Source organism: Chionomys nivalis, chromosome 12 (assembly GCF_950005125.1).
Source record: "Chionomys nivalis chromosome 12, mChiNiv1.1, whole genome shotgun sequence".
NCBI classification, from domain to species: Eukaryota; Metazoa; Chordata; class Mammalia; order Rodentia; family Cricetidae; genus Chionomys; species Chionomys nivalis.
Genome location: NC_080097.1, coordinates 48,020,880 through 48,036,948, shown reverse-complemented (window position 1 = coordinate 48,036,948; position 16,069 = coordinate 48,020,880). Strand labels below are relative to the sequence as shown.

The following is a 16,069-nucleotide window of genomic DNA, read 5'->3' as shown; positions in this document are numbered from 1 at the left end:
ATGATATCATGCTTATTGAATTTCATGCCCTTTTGTAATCATTTGCTGTCCTCAATTAGGTCTGGGTATGCAAATTAGGTGAGAACTGGTCGTCCTGCAAGGTTGTCTATAAAAAATGTCCTGTAATCTGTGGAAGGGAGCTCCTCCCGCCCTCACTGCGTTGAGTGTGCTGGATGAGTTCCTTGCCTAGGCTCATACTGTGCTTTAGAATAAACCTTGAGTGTGCTGGATGAGTTCCTTGCCTAGGCTCATACTGTGCTTTGGAATAAACCTTGCTTTTGCATCCACGTCCTGGATCCCTGGTGGTCTCTCTGGGGGTCAAGAGTCTGGGCACAAGAGTTTGATAGCTACAATCTGTCTTACTCAGATTTCTTCCTTATAGAATTACTCTCTCATATATATATACACATATCTATATAGTGTCTCATAGGTAGACCTGAGTGGGTACCATCACAGTCAAGGTGCAAACAATTACAGTTTTTCTGGGGGGGGGACTAGGTGTAACATGAATTCTAATTGGTTTTAATAATAAAAACTCAGAGTCAGCTATCAGGGGATGAAAGCTGAAGGATCAGAGAAGCAGAGCAGCAGCCATTAGAGTTCTTACCTCTGCCAATTCAGACCAAAGAGGCGATGCTGTCCTCAGACTGCTCCTCAGATTGACTGCTCCTCAGACTGTCTCTTCCTGCCTTAGATTCCTCTCTCTGCCTGGCCGTATCACTCCTGTCTCAGCCTCATAGTGCTGGGATTAAAGGTGTGTGCCGCCACTGCCTAGCATCTAGTGGCTTAGTTCTGCATTCTGATCTTCAAGTGAGCTTTATTTGTTAAAACATAAACAAAAGTTATCACTACAATTAGAGCCTTGCTACGTATGCTACCCAGGCTGGCCTCTAACAACACATACGTATGGCCACAACCAGTTGGATTTAGTCTTTTTTTTTTTTTTCCCGAGACAGGGTTTCTCTGTTTAGCAGCAGCTCTGGCTATCCTGGAACTTGTAGACCAATCTGGCCTCAAACTCACAGGGATCCACCTGCCTCTGCTTCCCAAATGCAGGGATTAAAGGTGTGCACCACCACCACACCCAGCTCCTCTGGATTTAGTGTATTTTAAATACATTTATTGGAGAGAGAGAGGGAGGTGGGAAGAGAGAGAGGGCTAACGTTACTAGTGGTCATGAGCTGCTCTGTGTGAGCACTAGGAACTAAATTTGGGTTCTCTGGAATGACAGACATTTCTCCAGAGCCTGAACTTAGTAATTTTAACAACTATATTATTTGATGAAAGGGTCCCACAGCTAAAAGCCATTGGCTTAGCCCAATAGTTTTGTAGTTTTGTTTTGGATAGAAGAAACTTGTGTACATGTACCTGTGTGCTCTAGCACACGCTGTGTGATATGCTCATCCCACCAGTGACCAGCGCTGGCAATGTTAACCAGTAAACAACATAAAACACACACAAAAACAAACCTTCTCACCTCTCCTTGAATGTGAACACCTTAAATTTAGCAAACATAAAACACTTAATAAAAAAATAATAAACACTCCATCGTAAGTGCTTTGTTTAGAAGTGAACTGATGGGGTATTAAGGATCACTGGGTTCACATGCCTGGTGCACAGCAGAAAGTCAACTGGGCTGGAGAGATGGCTTGGCTGCTCTCCCAGAGGACACGGGTTCAATTCCCTGCACCCACATGGTAATTCACAACTGTCTGTAACTCCTGTTCCAGGGGATCTGACACTCTCACACAGACAGAAATGCTGGCAAAACACCAATACACATAAAATAAAAATAATTTTAAAAATACAGCATTTCAACAATGGATGAATATACATACCTACATAGTTTATTGTATGAAGTTAGAGCTCTCAATCATTGAAAAGAGTTTCAAAGTAAATTTAGAACTAAAAGGACAGCGAGGAGAACACAGTGTGCAACCCTTCGCTGATTCAATGAAACCCGAGGTGGGCGGCTATTCTGTGATAGTCACATCAGAGGTGTTTGGTGAAGGACAACTACAGGAAGTTGCAGGGAGAACAGGGCATGTCTTGCTTGCAGAAACGGTTTGGCGTGAGGATCTAGGAAGTCTTCCTAGGAAAGAATTATCCTGGGGGCTGGAGAGATGGCTCAGAGGTTAAGAAATTTGCCTGCTCTTTCAAAAGTCCTGAGTTCAATTCCCAGCAACCAACCACATGGTGGCTCACAACCATCTGTAATGGGGTCTGGTGCCCTCTTCTGGCCAGCAGGCAGACACACAGACAGAATATTGTATACATAATAAATATTTTTTTAAAAAAAGAATTATCCTGTAGCTGTAAAACAGAACCAATGGCAAAGGGACATTTTACACTCAACTTACAGGAAGCCTTTCATCACAAAGTGGAACCAAGGCCTTGCGGAGCAGTGGGACACTGACATCATCCAATGCAAGGCTGGGAGGCAGTTGAACTTTAGGATTTCATTTTTAAATAGAACTCACCTGTTACTGTTGGGCAGGAGCCATGCTAATCTCTTCGCTGTTCTGACTTTAGTGTGTGTTTCTGAAATGAGTACAGACCTGTGATTTCTTTTTAAGACTGGCACTGTGTAGCCTTAGGTGGCCTGGAACCATGTAGACCAGGCTGGCATCAAATTCACAGAGATTCTCCACTACTGTCTCCCGAGCGTGAGACTGGATCTTACGATTTCTAAGGTCTCTTTTAACTACCAGAGGGACCTTACATCCTGGTTTGAAAACAAATCCACAGAAGAAATTATCTGCTTTTGAGAAAACTGTTGGGTGTGTTTTTCAACCAGTATTTACTGAGCCTCTATTACATTGCAATAGATACAACAATGAGCAAAGGTAGATATCTTGTCCACACTGATAAAAATGAGAGAAAATATAATATGATAGGGCTGGAGAGATGGCTCAGTGGTTAAGAGCATTGCCTGCTCTTCCAAAGGTCGTGAGTTCAATTCCCCGGCAACCACATGGTGGCTCACAACCATCTGTAATGATGTCTGGCGCCCTCTTCTGGCCTGCAGACATACACACAGACAGAATATTGTATACATAATAAATAAATATTAAAAAAAACAACAACAAAAAATAATATGATAGAGGACAGTGTAATATAAACTGCACCGTGATAGAGGACAGTGTAATATAAACTGCACCGTGATAGAGGACAGTGCAATATAAACTGCACTGGTAAACTTCATGTACTGCCATGGAGAGACAGCTCTGCTTGTCTCTCAACTGGGAACCCCTCGTGACGGAGCAAGACCTCCACTGTCATTTCTGCTGGATGCTGTAAGCTCCCACACTGATGTCTGTAGCATAAATAATAAAAACCCAGAGACAGATATTGGGGTTCAGCCTGAAGATCAGAAAAGCAAAGCAGCCAGCCACCGACTCTAACCTCTATCTCAGACTGAAAATGGGCGAGATTCCGCTCCACAAATTCTGAAGACTCCGCACCTCACATTCCACTGAGCTCCTGTCTCTTCCCCCGACATTCTTCTCTCTGCCCAGGCATATTGCTCCTGTCTCCACCTCCCTATTGCGGGGATCACCTTTGTGTGAGCTGTTTCTCTTTTAGTCGGATTCAATCTTGTGTAGCCAAGGGTGGCCCTGAACTAACAGCGATCCATCCATTGCAGCTGCCTCCCGAGTGTGCCACCACCCTGGCCTGTGTGACTAACTAGTATGGCTGCTTTGCCCTCTGACCTTCAGGCAAGCTTTATTTATTAAAACACAAATAAGGCCGGGCGGTGGTGGCGCACGCCTTTAATCCCAGCACTCGGGAGGCAGAGGCAGGCGGATCTTTATGAGTTCGAGACCAGCCTGGTCTACAAGAGCTAGTTCCAGGACAGGCTCCAAAACCACAGAGAAACCCTGTCTCGAAAAACCAAAAAAAAAAAAAAAAAAAAAAACACAAATAAAATACCACTATAGATGTTTCTCTGCTTGCTATCTGTTCTCTTACTTTTGTTTGCTAAATACTTAAATTCACTTATCGGAATTGAATGGTTATCATAGATCATTCTTCCAATAGACATTGTGTGTTTATATATTTCTAAATCCCTGGTTAATGTTTCTCACATAATCATAAATAGAAATACTGTAAAAATGAAATATGGAGCTTTTTAAAAAAATATTTATTAATTTATTTATTATGTATACAATATTCTGTCTGTGTGTATGTCTGCAGGCCAGAAGAGGGCACCAGACCTCATTCCAGATGGTTGTGAGCCATCATGTGGTTGCTGGGAATTGAACTCAGGACCTTTGGAAGAGCAGGCAATGCTCTTAACCACTGAGCCATCTCTCCAGCCCTCCGGAGCATATTTTTTAAAGTTATATTTAGTTGCATGTGTATGGGTGTTCTGCCTGCATCTATGTCTGTGTACCATACGCATATGCAGTGACCACAGAGCTCAGAGAGAGGGTTGGAGCCTCTGAAACTGGCATTACAGATGGTTGTGCATTCCAAGTGTTTGCTGGGAACTGAACCTGTGCCCTCTGCAAGAGCAGCCGGTACTTTTAACCGCAGGGTCATCTCTCCAGCCCTTGGAAATCTAACTTTTAAAGAAGTAGTAAAATCTGTTAGACTGACACTGGACGATGACAAAGGAAATTATACTCAATAATATACTCTCGACAGAAAAGAGAACAAATTATTTAGTTTTATTAAAAATTTCCAGTTTATAACCAAAATATACAGCCACTACATTTAAAATCAGTTTTTACACTCACAGTTAAAGTGCTAAGAAAAACATTTACAAAACTGACATCAGTCTACTGTAAACAAAATAAATCTACAACAGCAGAGCACAGAGCACACCCAGCCACCGTGAAGGACAGCCCATGCTCGAGCGGGGTGTGCTCGCCCTACACAGACCCCACCACAGCGACTGCCAACTCATCTGGACATCAGCAGTGTTAGCCAACGTAGGAGAAGAAACAAGAAGAACTAATGCCACAAGATACAAATCTTCATCACAAACACTTTCCAACTAGATGTTTATGCGATAAAACAAGGTTAGTTTTAGAATTTAGAATCACCTCAGCAATTTGATTCAGAACAATATTTTAAAAACTAAATTGCTAAGTATCAGTTACTTAAAAATAAGTTTTGTAATAATGAAAAAGGGATAATTTTCCTGCCTTCACATCTCTTGGAAAACTGTTAACAAAAATAGGGAAAGTCTTTTGTTGAGCAGGCACGGACAGTGTTTACCTATAAATTTCCCATCACTGAGTAGAGCTGCCAAGATTGAAGTGTTTGTTGTTAATGCAAACTTCTCTTTAATCAAAATAACAGGAATATAGTCACTAACAATTTAATATGGACTGTCTAAGTTTCCTTCTTCCTGACAACTGAAGTGGGTCGTACTTTGGACATGTTGATCGGAACAGCTGGGAGGAGGAGGGAAGTAGAGAGATTTCAGGCTGTGTACTTGAGGGCAGATCAGATAGAGTGGGGCTCAGTCAGGGCATCACTCGAGGGGATCACCTAGGAAGAAGTGTACTGGAATCCAAGTGACTTTTTCTAGCCTAAGAATGCACCAAAACTTAAGGCACCCAAGCAACTCCAGAGTATGCTGGGCACTGAGCAACAATTTCTACCAGTAATCTTAACTTTTCACAACAATATGGGACAATTTAGTCTGAGTCTGAAACAACCTAATTTACACTTTTCGGATCATAAAACTGGGGATTTCCTGAATGAGAGTTTCATATTCTCTCTCTCTCTCTCTCTTTTTTTTTTTTTTTTTTTGAGACAGGGTTTCTCTGTAGTTTTGGAGCCTGTCCTGAAACTAGCTTTTGTAGACCAGGCTGGCCTCAAACTCACAGAGATCAGCCTGCCTCTGCCTTCCGAGTGCTGGGATTAAAGGAGAGTTTCATATTCTTGCATGTATGTTTATATTCATATATTTTTGTTCTTATAACCAGAAATGTAAGTATAAAGAAAATCTTTAAATGAAGGCTAATGAAAAATGTGTTGACTGTGTAACATGGCATTCATTATTTTAGAGTGTCTATCATAGGAATAAAACTCAGTATTTAGCAAAAATAGAGTATATATCACTCCGGGGAATTATTCTGCCTCTAAAAGGTATTTATTGATTATTCCTTTGACATTATGACAGTGTGTTAGCTTATAAAAGCTTGAAAATCAAACTTACTGAAAAGTTTATGTAAGTTAAGTGTTCTCAAAGGCATTTGCTTCAAATTGACAAAATATCTTTAAGAACATGAATTCCGCAACAAGACGAAGAAGCAGCTCTTCAGATGACCTAAGAGCTTATGTAGTCTCCTTTTCTGATAGCCTGAGAAGAGCTGGGATGAAAAGTTAACCTATCTGTTCTAAACATCTTATTGTTTGGTTGTGAAATTGATAACGTGGTTTTTTTTTTACCCTGCAGTCAGTAATTTCACAGGTTTTGAAGAATATTTTCCAACTAGTCAGACAGCAAGAACCTTGAGATGGATGACTGAGACAAAGTAAGAGCCAGCTCATTAAATAAATATGGGATTTAGATATTCTGTATTCCAGAAAATGAAATAACTATTAATCATAGATACATCTTCATATAAGGAATCTGCCAAAATGACCATCAGATTAAAATATCAGACAGTCTTTTCTTGTTTTGGAGACAGGGTCTTGTCATGCAGCTCAGGCTGGCCATGAACTCCTGGCAATCCTCTGGCCTTAGTTGGCCTCCTAAGTGCTAGGATTACAGGCATGCATCAACATGCTGGGCTTGAAAACAATTTCTTAATTTAAAAATTTAATTTTGAAGAATTAACTTTTATAATAGTCCCTACAAACAAATAAGCCAATGTACTGCTCGGAGTTGTGAGTGGAGGGGGAGGAGGAGGAGTGAATGATGATGGTATCTTTGTCACGATGAAACAAAACGTAAATCATAGGTGAGAAAATAAAACTCAAGAACTAATTCCAGAAATTGAAAAGTAAAGTAGAATAGTTGTTTGAAGTTGGTATTAAAAGTTGGAAAAACTGGGGATACACTTTAGCGGTAGAAGGCTTGGAAAACCCCAGTTCAATCATTAGTACCACATACTCATGCACACACACACACACCAAAAAGGAAGGGAGGGAGGGAAAAATAAAAGTTAAGCACATGAAAAGTCTTACGTGATGGGTGGCTCATGCCTGCAGTCTTGAGTAGGAGACCCAGGCAGCAGAACTGCAAGCTTTAGGCTAGTCTGGACTAAATGGGAAGTCTTGATACTTGATGCAAAAGACCAAAACCTGGTGAGTTAGAGCACTTGCCTAGTATACACAAGGCCCTAGTAGCAGGCAAGGCCCTAGTACTAGCGGAAATAACAAAACAAATATAAAACATGAGAAGCTGGAGGGTTTGGGGAAGTTGGAATACTATAAAAGGATAAATGAAAAAGAATTCAGATTTATTTCAATCCATGGCTAAGACAAATAAGAAATAAAACCCATTTATGAGAGAACTTCCAGACACTGAACACTTTTCTCCTCTCTACCTGGTTTTTGAGATACAGCCTCACTATGTAGCTCAGGTTGGCCTAGATTTTACCACGCAGCCCAGGATGGCCTTAAACTTATAATCCTCCTGTCTTCGCCTCTCAAAGACTGGGATTCCAGTGTGTGCCACCAAACTTAAATAATTTCACACTTACATTATTTTCAAGACATCTTCATTTCAGCTCAATATAAAAACCTACTGTGTAGATTTTCTCTTACAAAAAGAAAAAAAGAAAAAAAAGATTTCATAGTAAATATTTCTGCTGACAGGATTAGTTCTGGAAAACGATCTGACACAGAGCTGAGGGAAGCAATTTGCCAGCTTTCCAAAGCTGAGGGTGGAAGGAACAGCTAAACAAACAGAATACTATAAGATGAATATATAACTCTAGGGTTACTTGGTTTTTCTTACATCTTCTCACTATAAATCCTCCAAATATTAACTGAAACTTAACTTCAGATTCAATATCTACAACAACAAGGACCTAGCAAAAAACCTGAAAATAAATGTGTTGTTTTTAGAGACAATTTAAAAAATTATAATAGTCATGGTAATGGCAGGCTACATTTGAGAAATGTGTTGCTAGGCAACTAGGTCACTTTGCAACATCGTAGCATGCACTCACCCAATCACATGTCTGTTTTGTTACTAAGTGATATGACCCTAGGGACCACTGCAGTATGGACAGAAGGTCTAAATCAGGTCTGAAACCTGTGATCCTACTGCCTTGGGCTCCCTTGTGTTTCTTAACTAAAAATGACTAAAATGTCGTTATGCGGCGTATAACAGGAATCTTTGGGTGAGAGGCTGAAGCAACTAATTTAGTTACTGGAAGCCAGTGAAAGCCCTAAGACAAGGAATCAAGTATAGCTAAGGAAATCCTACCAGGAGCTGAGGATATATATATAACTCAGTGGCAGGATGACTGCCCAGCATATGCAAGGCCTTAGGCTTGTTCACCAGAACCAACGTGGGTGGGGGCTACAAAGTTGTCATAGTTAAAAAACAAAACACTAGAAACCAGCACACCAACCTAATCTACTTTCTAATGTTATGTACTCGCCAGACTTCAAACCCAATGGTGCACTGTAAATCTACAGTCCAAAGCATTCAAGACATTATATCCGATATAGACAGAGCAAAGAAAATGATCTCTAAAGTAACTGGGTGGGTCGGAGGGATGGCTCAGTAGTTAGGAGCATTGGCTGGTCTTTCAGAGGACTGGGGTTAGAGTCCCAGCACCCACATACTGGCTCACAATCCTCTGTAACTGCACTTTCAGGGGCTCCGATACTCTCTTTTCCATCATATGAATCTCAGCTGGAACTCAACATCAGACTTGGCAGCAAGCGCCTGTACTTGCTGAGTCATCTCACTGGCCCTATTAGCGATAATTAAGGAATTTATGCTAATATTTTCTGCAAAGCCAGGACAAATTTATAATAACAAATCACATTTATCTCTAACAATATTTTGCGAGTTTTGTTTTTAAGGCTGGAAGTGAACCCAAGGACCTGTCTATCACTGAGCTAAATCCCAATCCTGATAATATTTTAAAACAGGCTATCACTTTTCTGAGGCAATGTGATAGCTACACTGTTTCAATGAATGTGAGGAGGCAGTCAAAAAGTAATGATGAAACGGAAAAATTCTACTCAGTTTCTCTACATTCTTTTAGGTTTTATAATCAAGCTGAGTGGTGCTGATACACACCTTTAATCCCACCATTCAGGAGGCAGAGGCAGGTGAGTCTCTGAGTTCGAGGTTAGCCTGGTCTACAAAGAGAGAGAGAGAGAGTTCCAGGATGGCCAGGGCTACACAGAGAAATCCTGTTTTATTTATTTATTTTTTTAAGATTTATTTATTTATTATGTATGCAATATTCCTTCCATGTATGCTTGCATGCCAGAAGAGGGCACCAGATCTCATTACAGATGGTTGTGGACCACCATGTGGTTGCTGGGAATTGACCTTAGGATCTCTGGAAGAACAGTCAGTGCTCTTAACCTCTGAGCCATCTCTCCAAGCCCCAGAAATCCTGTTTTAAAAAAACAAAACTAATAATAATAATAATTTTCATAATCATTTGAATGTTGGTTAAACCTGACAGTCTTTTTTTTTTTTTTTTTTTTTTTTTTTTGATTTTTCGAGACAGGGTTTCTTCGTAGCTTTTGGTTCCTGTCCTGGAACTAGCTCTTGTAGACCAGGCTGGCCTCAGACTCACAGAGACACTCCTGCCTCTGCCTCCCAAGTACTGAGATTAAAGGTACATACTACCACACCTGGCAAATTTTAAACTTCTGAATTATTAAAAAGTAAAAAACTTTTTCAACCAAGGGAAAATGGTGCAGTGGCCAATAAAACTTGAGAAAATTAAGAACGATTTTACCACACCAACAAAAACATCCATGAAAAAAACAAGATAGGTTTCTATGCAGTTATTTAAATTAAAGCTAAAGAAAATTACCTTTTAACACATTTAAATAGATTGAACTTAATGGATTTTGTACTGGCTTGACTTTTGACCAAAATATTAGTGAAAAACTTTATAGCCAGATTTTCTAATTAGAGAACACAGGAATAAACACATTAACATATGATAAATTTTTTATAAGCTAATGAAACACCTATGTCTATTAAGATGGTTGGCTCTAGGCAGAATTTTAACATTGTTTTTCCAGAAGATTTGAATATTGAAAGAAAAGCAACCGGTTGATTGATTAAAGCTACATAGAATTAGAATTAGTTAGAGAAAGCAATTGAAGCCTGGTGAACGGTGAAGGATGTCTGCCTTCCTAAGCTTTCCCCAGTACTCATGATTTGAACAACAAAAAATGAAAAAGAAGAAAAACTATGAAGAAATGTACGAATGACAATGCACTTCCATAAACAGATGATCAAATGTATGTAAATATATAAAAACTTTAGGTTATATAGTTTAAGTCAATAAATGTTTATTCATATTTTTAAAAATATTTACTGTAAGCTGTCTGTGGTGGCACATGCCTTTAATTCCAGCTCTCAGGAGACAGAGGCAGGCAGATCTCTGTGAGTTTGAGTTCGCCCTGGTCTACAAAGCAAGTTCCAGGACAGCCAGGGCTGTTACACAGAGAAACCTTGTCTCAGAAAAAAATAAATTACTCTACTTTGAATTTATGTGTACATGTGTGCCTGCTACAGTGTGCTGGTGTCAAAGGCAGCCAGAGGAGCGCCTTATTCATCCTGGAGCCCCACGATTGCCTGATGGGGGTGCCAGGAACTGATCTCCGGTCCTTTGGAAGAGCAGCGAACACACTAAAGCACGGAACCATCCATTTCTCCAACCCCAAGCTTTTCTCATTTTAACTGGTTACAAAAAGTCTAAAAGAAATTTAAAAGAATCATGAGTTTATGTATAAACCTAGGTTCTAGAAAACTTCTATTTCCTGTTTCTGTGTGAAATCCAAGAATTCTTATTTTACACAGATTTAAAAAAAAATCACAGGGCTGGAGAGATGGCTCAGCGGTTAAGAGCATTGCCTGCTCTTCCAAAGGTCCTGAGTTCAATTCCCAGCAACCACATGGTGGCTCACAACCATCTGTAATGGGATCTGGTGCCCTCTTCTGGCCAGCAGGCATACACACAGACAGAGTATTGTACACATAATAAATAAATTAAAAAAAATCACAAACATATATAAACAACTGTTATGGTCCACATTAGTGTTATGAATTAGCTGTTCATTAAACATTTACTGAAAAGCTTATGCTGCACGAAGTCCGGTGCTAATTGTTATTCATCCACTGCCTCTGAAACAAATTACTGTTTTGAGCTTAATATTGCCTTGGATCTTTTTGCCTAATCATGAATAAAACAATATTGCTAAAATCAAAGTACTTTTCAGAACACTTTTGATAACATATTAATACTTTAGAGGGAACTATCATTTTCTTGGTAGTCAACTGAACAAAGAAAACACTAAGTATTAACATATGCCAATCACAACAGAAATTAAAAGTTACCCATATGGTAAAAACTGTCCAGACTTGTTCAAGTCAATTTAAGCAGGTAAAGATTTGAAATCACTGTTCTGCTATAGTTCTTCAACAGTCTCTTAAAAAAAAAGATTCCTAACCTGGAGCACATAAAGAACATGACCCAAACTGAACGGTGTTATTCAACACTAACAATACTATGCAGATTGTATAGAACAAGTGAACAATGGTACTTGTTGAAGCTGACTGTAGGCCAACAACATTCACATACACATCACCACCAGCTTAGAGGAGATGCAAATACACACACTAACTGGAAGCACAAAGGTAAGACTTTTATAGCAATGTTCACGTCACTGTCTACACTTGGCTCACTGGAAAAGACACCCAATTAGCACTTGGCAATTGGTATTATGCAGATGGTGGCAGACGACGACATCTTTGAGCTCAAACTGGTATTTCTGTCTTTACTTCCTGTTTTTATTTGTGGATGTTTGTTGTGGTTTGCCCATGCTGTTCTATGGAGCTTCTCAAGCAGAAGCTTCCTGAGTTACTGGCTTATTTATAGACAAGTTATCAGCTGTGCCTTGTAAGGCTTAAGGAAAGGTTTACTGACTATCGTTATAAGGAACTTCAGGCCTCTCTGAGTGGTAACTCCAGTTCCAAGGAGAAAGACAGGTCAGAGGAAGAGAAACCATTTGGGGTACATGCTTAAATGTGTCTTATGAAGAAGGGGTAATCTCTACTGATATATACTTTGAAGAAGCAGCATGACACAAATAAGTCATGACGACCAGAAAACTGGCTCTTCTGTCAGGTGGGAACTCTTAATTTTAAAGGGTGAAAGAAGCGTACACATGAATTAAACGTGTGTCAAGAAATGTACTACAGTAGACCTCTAATAAGCTCTAAGTTCTCAAAAACCTTAATCTCATATTCCACAATGCTTCACAGTTTCAAAGAGCTTCCATATGGTTGTTTTCATTTGATCTTAATCTGACAACTTAGTGAGGTAGGTAGAGTAGATATTCATCTTCAGTCTTCATTTTCAAACAAGGGGAGCTAGGCTCAAGGAGGCTGACTTGTTCAAAGTTGAAAGCTAGCATATGGCAAAGCCATGCCTCTCTCTCCAGAGTCTAGAATATGTTTTTTTTTCTGAGTGTGATTCTTGGATACCCTGCTAAGAATCTTCTGTGGTGTTTTAGATACACAAACTTGTGAACTCCTACTGCCCTTGCAGTAAGAATCTTCAAGGATGAGAGCTGAGAATTCTGCATTTTATAATGGATAATAAAGTAGAAACAACAGTATGTATATTAGGTAACAATGAAAGTGTATCACTGAGTCTGGATGGATCTTCCCATGATCAGATGTGACGCCATCAGCCCATCATTAAGGGACAGCGAGCTTGGGAGAATGGGCTTCAAGTCTGGCTGCTAATAATCACTTGGAAAGCTTTTGTGTTTTTAAAGCATAAACTCTCTCTCACCCGAGAGAAAGATGCTGGCTAACAAGAGTTCCCAGAGTGAGTCTTATCTGCAATCAGGGCTGAGCATCACTGTTTCTGAATAACACATTAGCATTTTATGGAATTTTTCTTTCTGATTAGTTTCATACCCAATAAACTTCACAGTTCATATCCTAAACCATTTAAGTTTTATAAGATAAAATGTCAAGTGTTTTTTACTTGATAGTTTTAAGATGAAAAGGTATTCACAGAAAGAATAACCATGCTCCATTTAGCTACAATGATTTTCAAGAACCCAAATTAATCACCACTTTAGACTTAGATTATATATTTCAGATGCAAACAGTGATTCAGAAACTGAAAATAGGGATGTGGGGCAAAAGTGGTAGCCAACTGGCTACTGGGGAATTCGAGGGCAGACAATCAGCTCACTATAGTAGGGCCTGGATACCAATGTCTGATGGCTTTGGCAAGGTCACATCTCACTGTAGAAAAATACAACAACAAATACAGAGAAAATATTTCGCCATTTTGTAATATTTTACCACTAAAAACCCTTATAATGTGTGATGCTTATCTTACTGCATGCCTGCACAGAACATGTCTGAACATGAAGTTGTCTATGAATCAATACAATTACCTGGGAAAAGATGGTCACAAACTAAAACTTTTCTATCATGCATATGGATATTATAAAAACATAGCCCATAAAAGTAATATTTACAAAAGTGAAAAAACAATACGACTCCAGGGTAATGCTCATCTCTGCCTTTACTCCAGTGCTAATCCACATCCTGAATATCTCTGGGGAAGAGTGAGAGACTTTGAGAGAACCTCCCACAGGCCAACTGGACTCTTCTGGCACTTTTATCTACTAGCTAAATACCCTTGCTGGCTTATCACAGTCTTCTACAGCTTAAAAAAACCGGTTCCTTTTATTCACCCAGTGGAAACAAACCTACAAAGTCCTAGTATTCATCTGAGAAATAAGCCTTGCATAGAAATTTTCTTTAATTCTGAAACTTTGTTTTATTAACAGAGCTACCAGAATGTCATTTCACAACTAGTTCATATTATATGAAAGTTCACTACAAAGCAGTCACCACACATATAGGATTTTTCTAAATATAAAATAAGTGGGTTTATAAAAATGCTTACCAGACAATCATCTCTTCACAACCTAGAAAGAATTATTTTTGTGATGACATGACTCTTAACCTTTCGGCTGTGTTTACGCTCCACGTTTGGTGTGATACAAAAAGCAAAGCTCTACCTTCTCAGTGGGCACACTCTGCCTAAGGGAAAGCAGGAAGACAGCGAGTTACAGCAGCCAGCCATGCGAAGGCAAAGACTAAAACCTGCTTTCCAATAGCACACATTGTCACCGTAGACAAGACTAAGCACTGGTCCCATCCTCTTCGATAACACGGTTCATGCTGGTGCCGTGTGTGATGTGAGTCATGGGGTTGTTACTGAGGTCTCGGGTGCTGCTGTGTCGAGACTGCTCATTGAGCCGATGAGAGCTGCTGTGCCTGGAGTGGTCCGTCAGGCGGGACATGCTGCCGTGAGGTAGTCTCTCCTCCACTCCTCGGTAGCTGCAGGGAGTGTACCTGCATAGGACAGCGGGTTCTGAAGTGAGTAACCGAACACACCAGAGAGTAACACTAGTAATTTTCATTAAAATGCCTTAGCAATTGATGTGCTCAGTAAGTCAACGGTGAAAAAGCAATAAATGACATGATTTCATAATGCTGTAGAATTATCTGATGTGGCTAACAGAGAGAATCTACTTAGGTTCAGGATGAAGGTCTTATTTCCTGCAAAGGGGCAAACGGTAACTAAGCAAGGCTGACCCACTTGGAGCTATGTTAGGCGCAGATACTGTTCTTACTCCAGTATGTGTCAAACACAGCGGATTCAGAGAAATGAAGCCCTCAGACTCTATCAGACCAGGTACAGTCAACAGTGGTGCAGACTCCAATGTTACTAAAGACTAGGGTTGGAAGAGGAAACACACAAAATCACAGAACTGAAGAGTGACTCAGACATCAGTGAGGGAGCTGCTAAGCGTTGATGACATCTGTGCCCAGAGCGTCTAGACGTGCTAGTTAACAGTGGATCAGTCAATTCTGTAAGTGATCTTCACTCTTTTCCTCAGGGTTTAAAGCTGTGAAGATGGTAATTTGTAGAAGGTATAGCTACTTGGAAGCTGTATCCTGACATCCTGTAACCAATACTTTATCATCCTTGTGTCTCTAGCTGGTCTCTACACACAGCTGGGCCTACACAGCTTACTCTAGGTACTCTACCCAGAAATGCAACTGGGGGCTGATCAAATTGTTTTTTTGTCACAATCCCAATCAACAAACCACAGCAGAGGCAAAAACAGAAAGATGCAAGAAACAATGACCATGAAAAAACCAACCTCAGCCACTGGAATGAGAAGTTATTAGCTCTAGGCCAGTCAAGGCCATGAAAACCAATTAGACTTTTTTTTTAAATTGATGCATTAATTTACCAATCTTTCTGACTAAATGGTGAGTTTAGGAGAAGTACCATATCTTATGTCTTAGTCTGTAGTACTTAGGAAATTTTTTTCTAAAATGTTTTTGGTTGTTGTTGTTTTATTTTTCGAGACAGGGTTTCTTTCACTATGTATCCCTGGCTGTCCTAGAACTCGCTCTGTAGACCAGGCTGGCCTCAAATTCACAGAGATCTTCCTGCCCCTGCCTCCCAAGTGCTGGGATTAAAGGTGTGTGCCACCACACACCTTTTCTAAAATATTTTTTGTTCATACACTCATAAACTTTTGGAAAACACAATTTAGGAAAATAAAATTAAAAGAGAACTAAGTATACATACTTGTTGACTTGAATGAACATATTGCTTTCGTTTGCTTTTACAACACAGGGTTAAGAGCCCCTGGACTATAAGCCTTGCCTAAATATAATGTTTCTAAAAGTAAACAGGGCCTATAATACCAGCACTCAGGATGATAAGACATGAGAATTTTGAGTTCAAGGTCAGCATGAGCAACAGGGTGAGACCCTGCTTCAAACACCAAGGGCAAGGGATGGATGCAGCACAGTTGTACAGGGCTGGTCTAGATATAA

At 39.9% G+C, this 16,069-nt stretch overlaps 1 protein-coding gene across 3 annotated transcripts in view; it reads right to left on the bottom strand.

Moving 5' to 3' along the window:
• Positions 1–4,658: 4,658 nt before the first annotated feature.
• The window catches only part of Fzd3 (frizzled class receptor 3), a 70,576-nt gene continuing 59,165 nt past the window's right edge, over positions 4,659–16,069 (bottom strand). For all 3 annotated transcript variants that reach the window (XM_057785808.1, XM_057785807.1, XM_057785809.1), the window contains one exon: positions 4,659–14,566. In XM_057785808.1, coding sequence (XP_057641791.1) covers positions 14,462–14,566 — 105 coding nt within the window. In that variant the 3' untranslated portion in view covers positions 4,659–14,461. The remainder of the gene's footprint in view (positions 14,567–16,069) is intronic.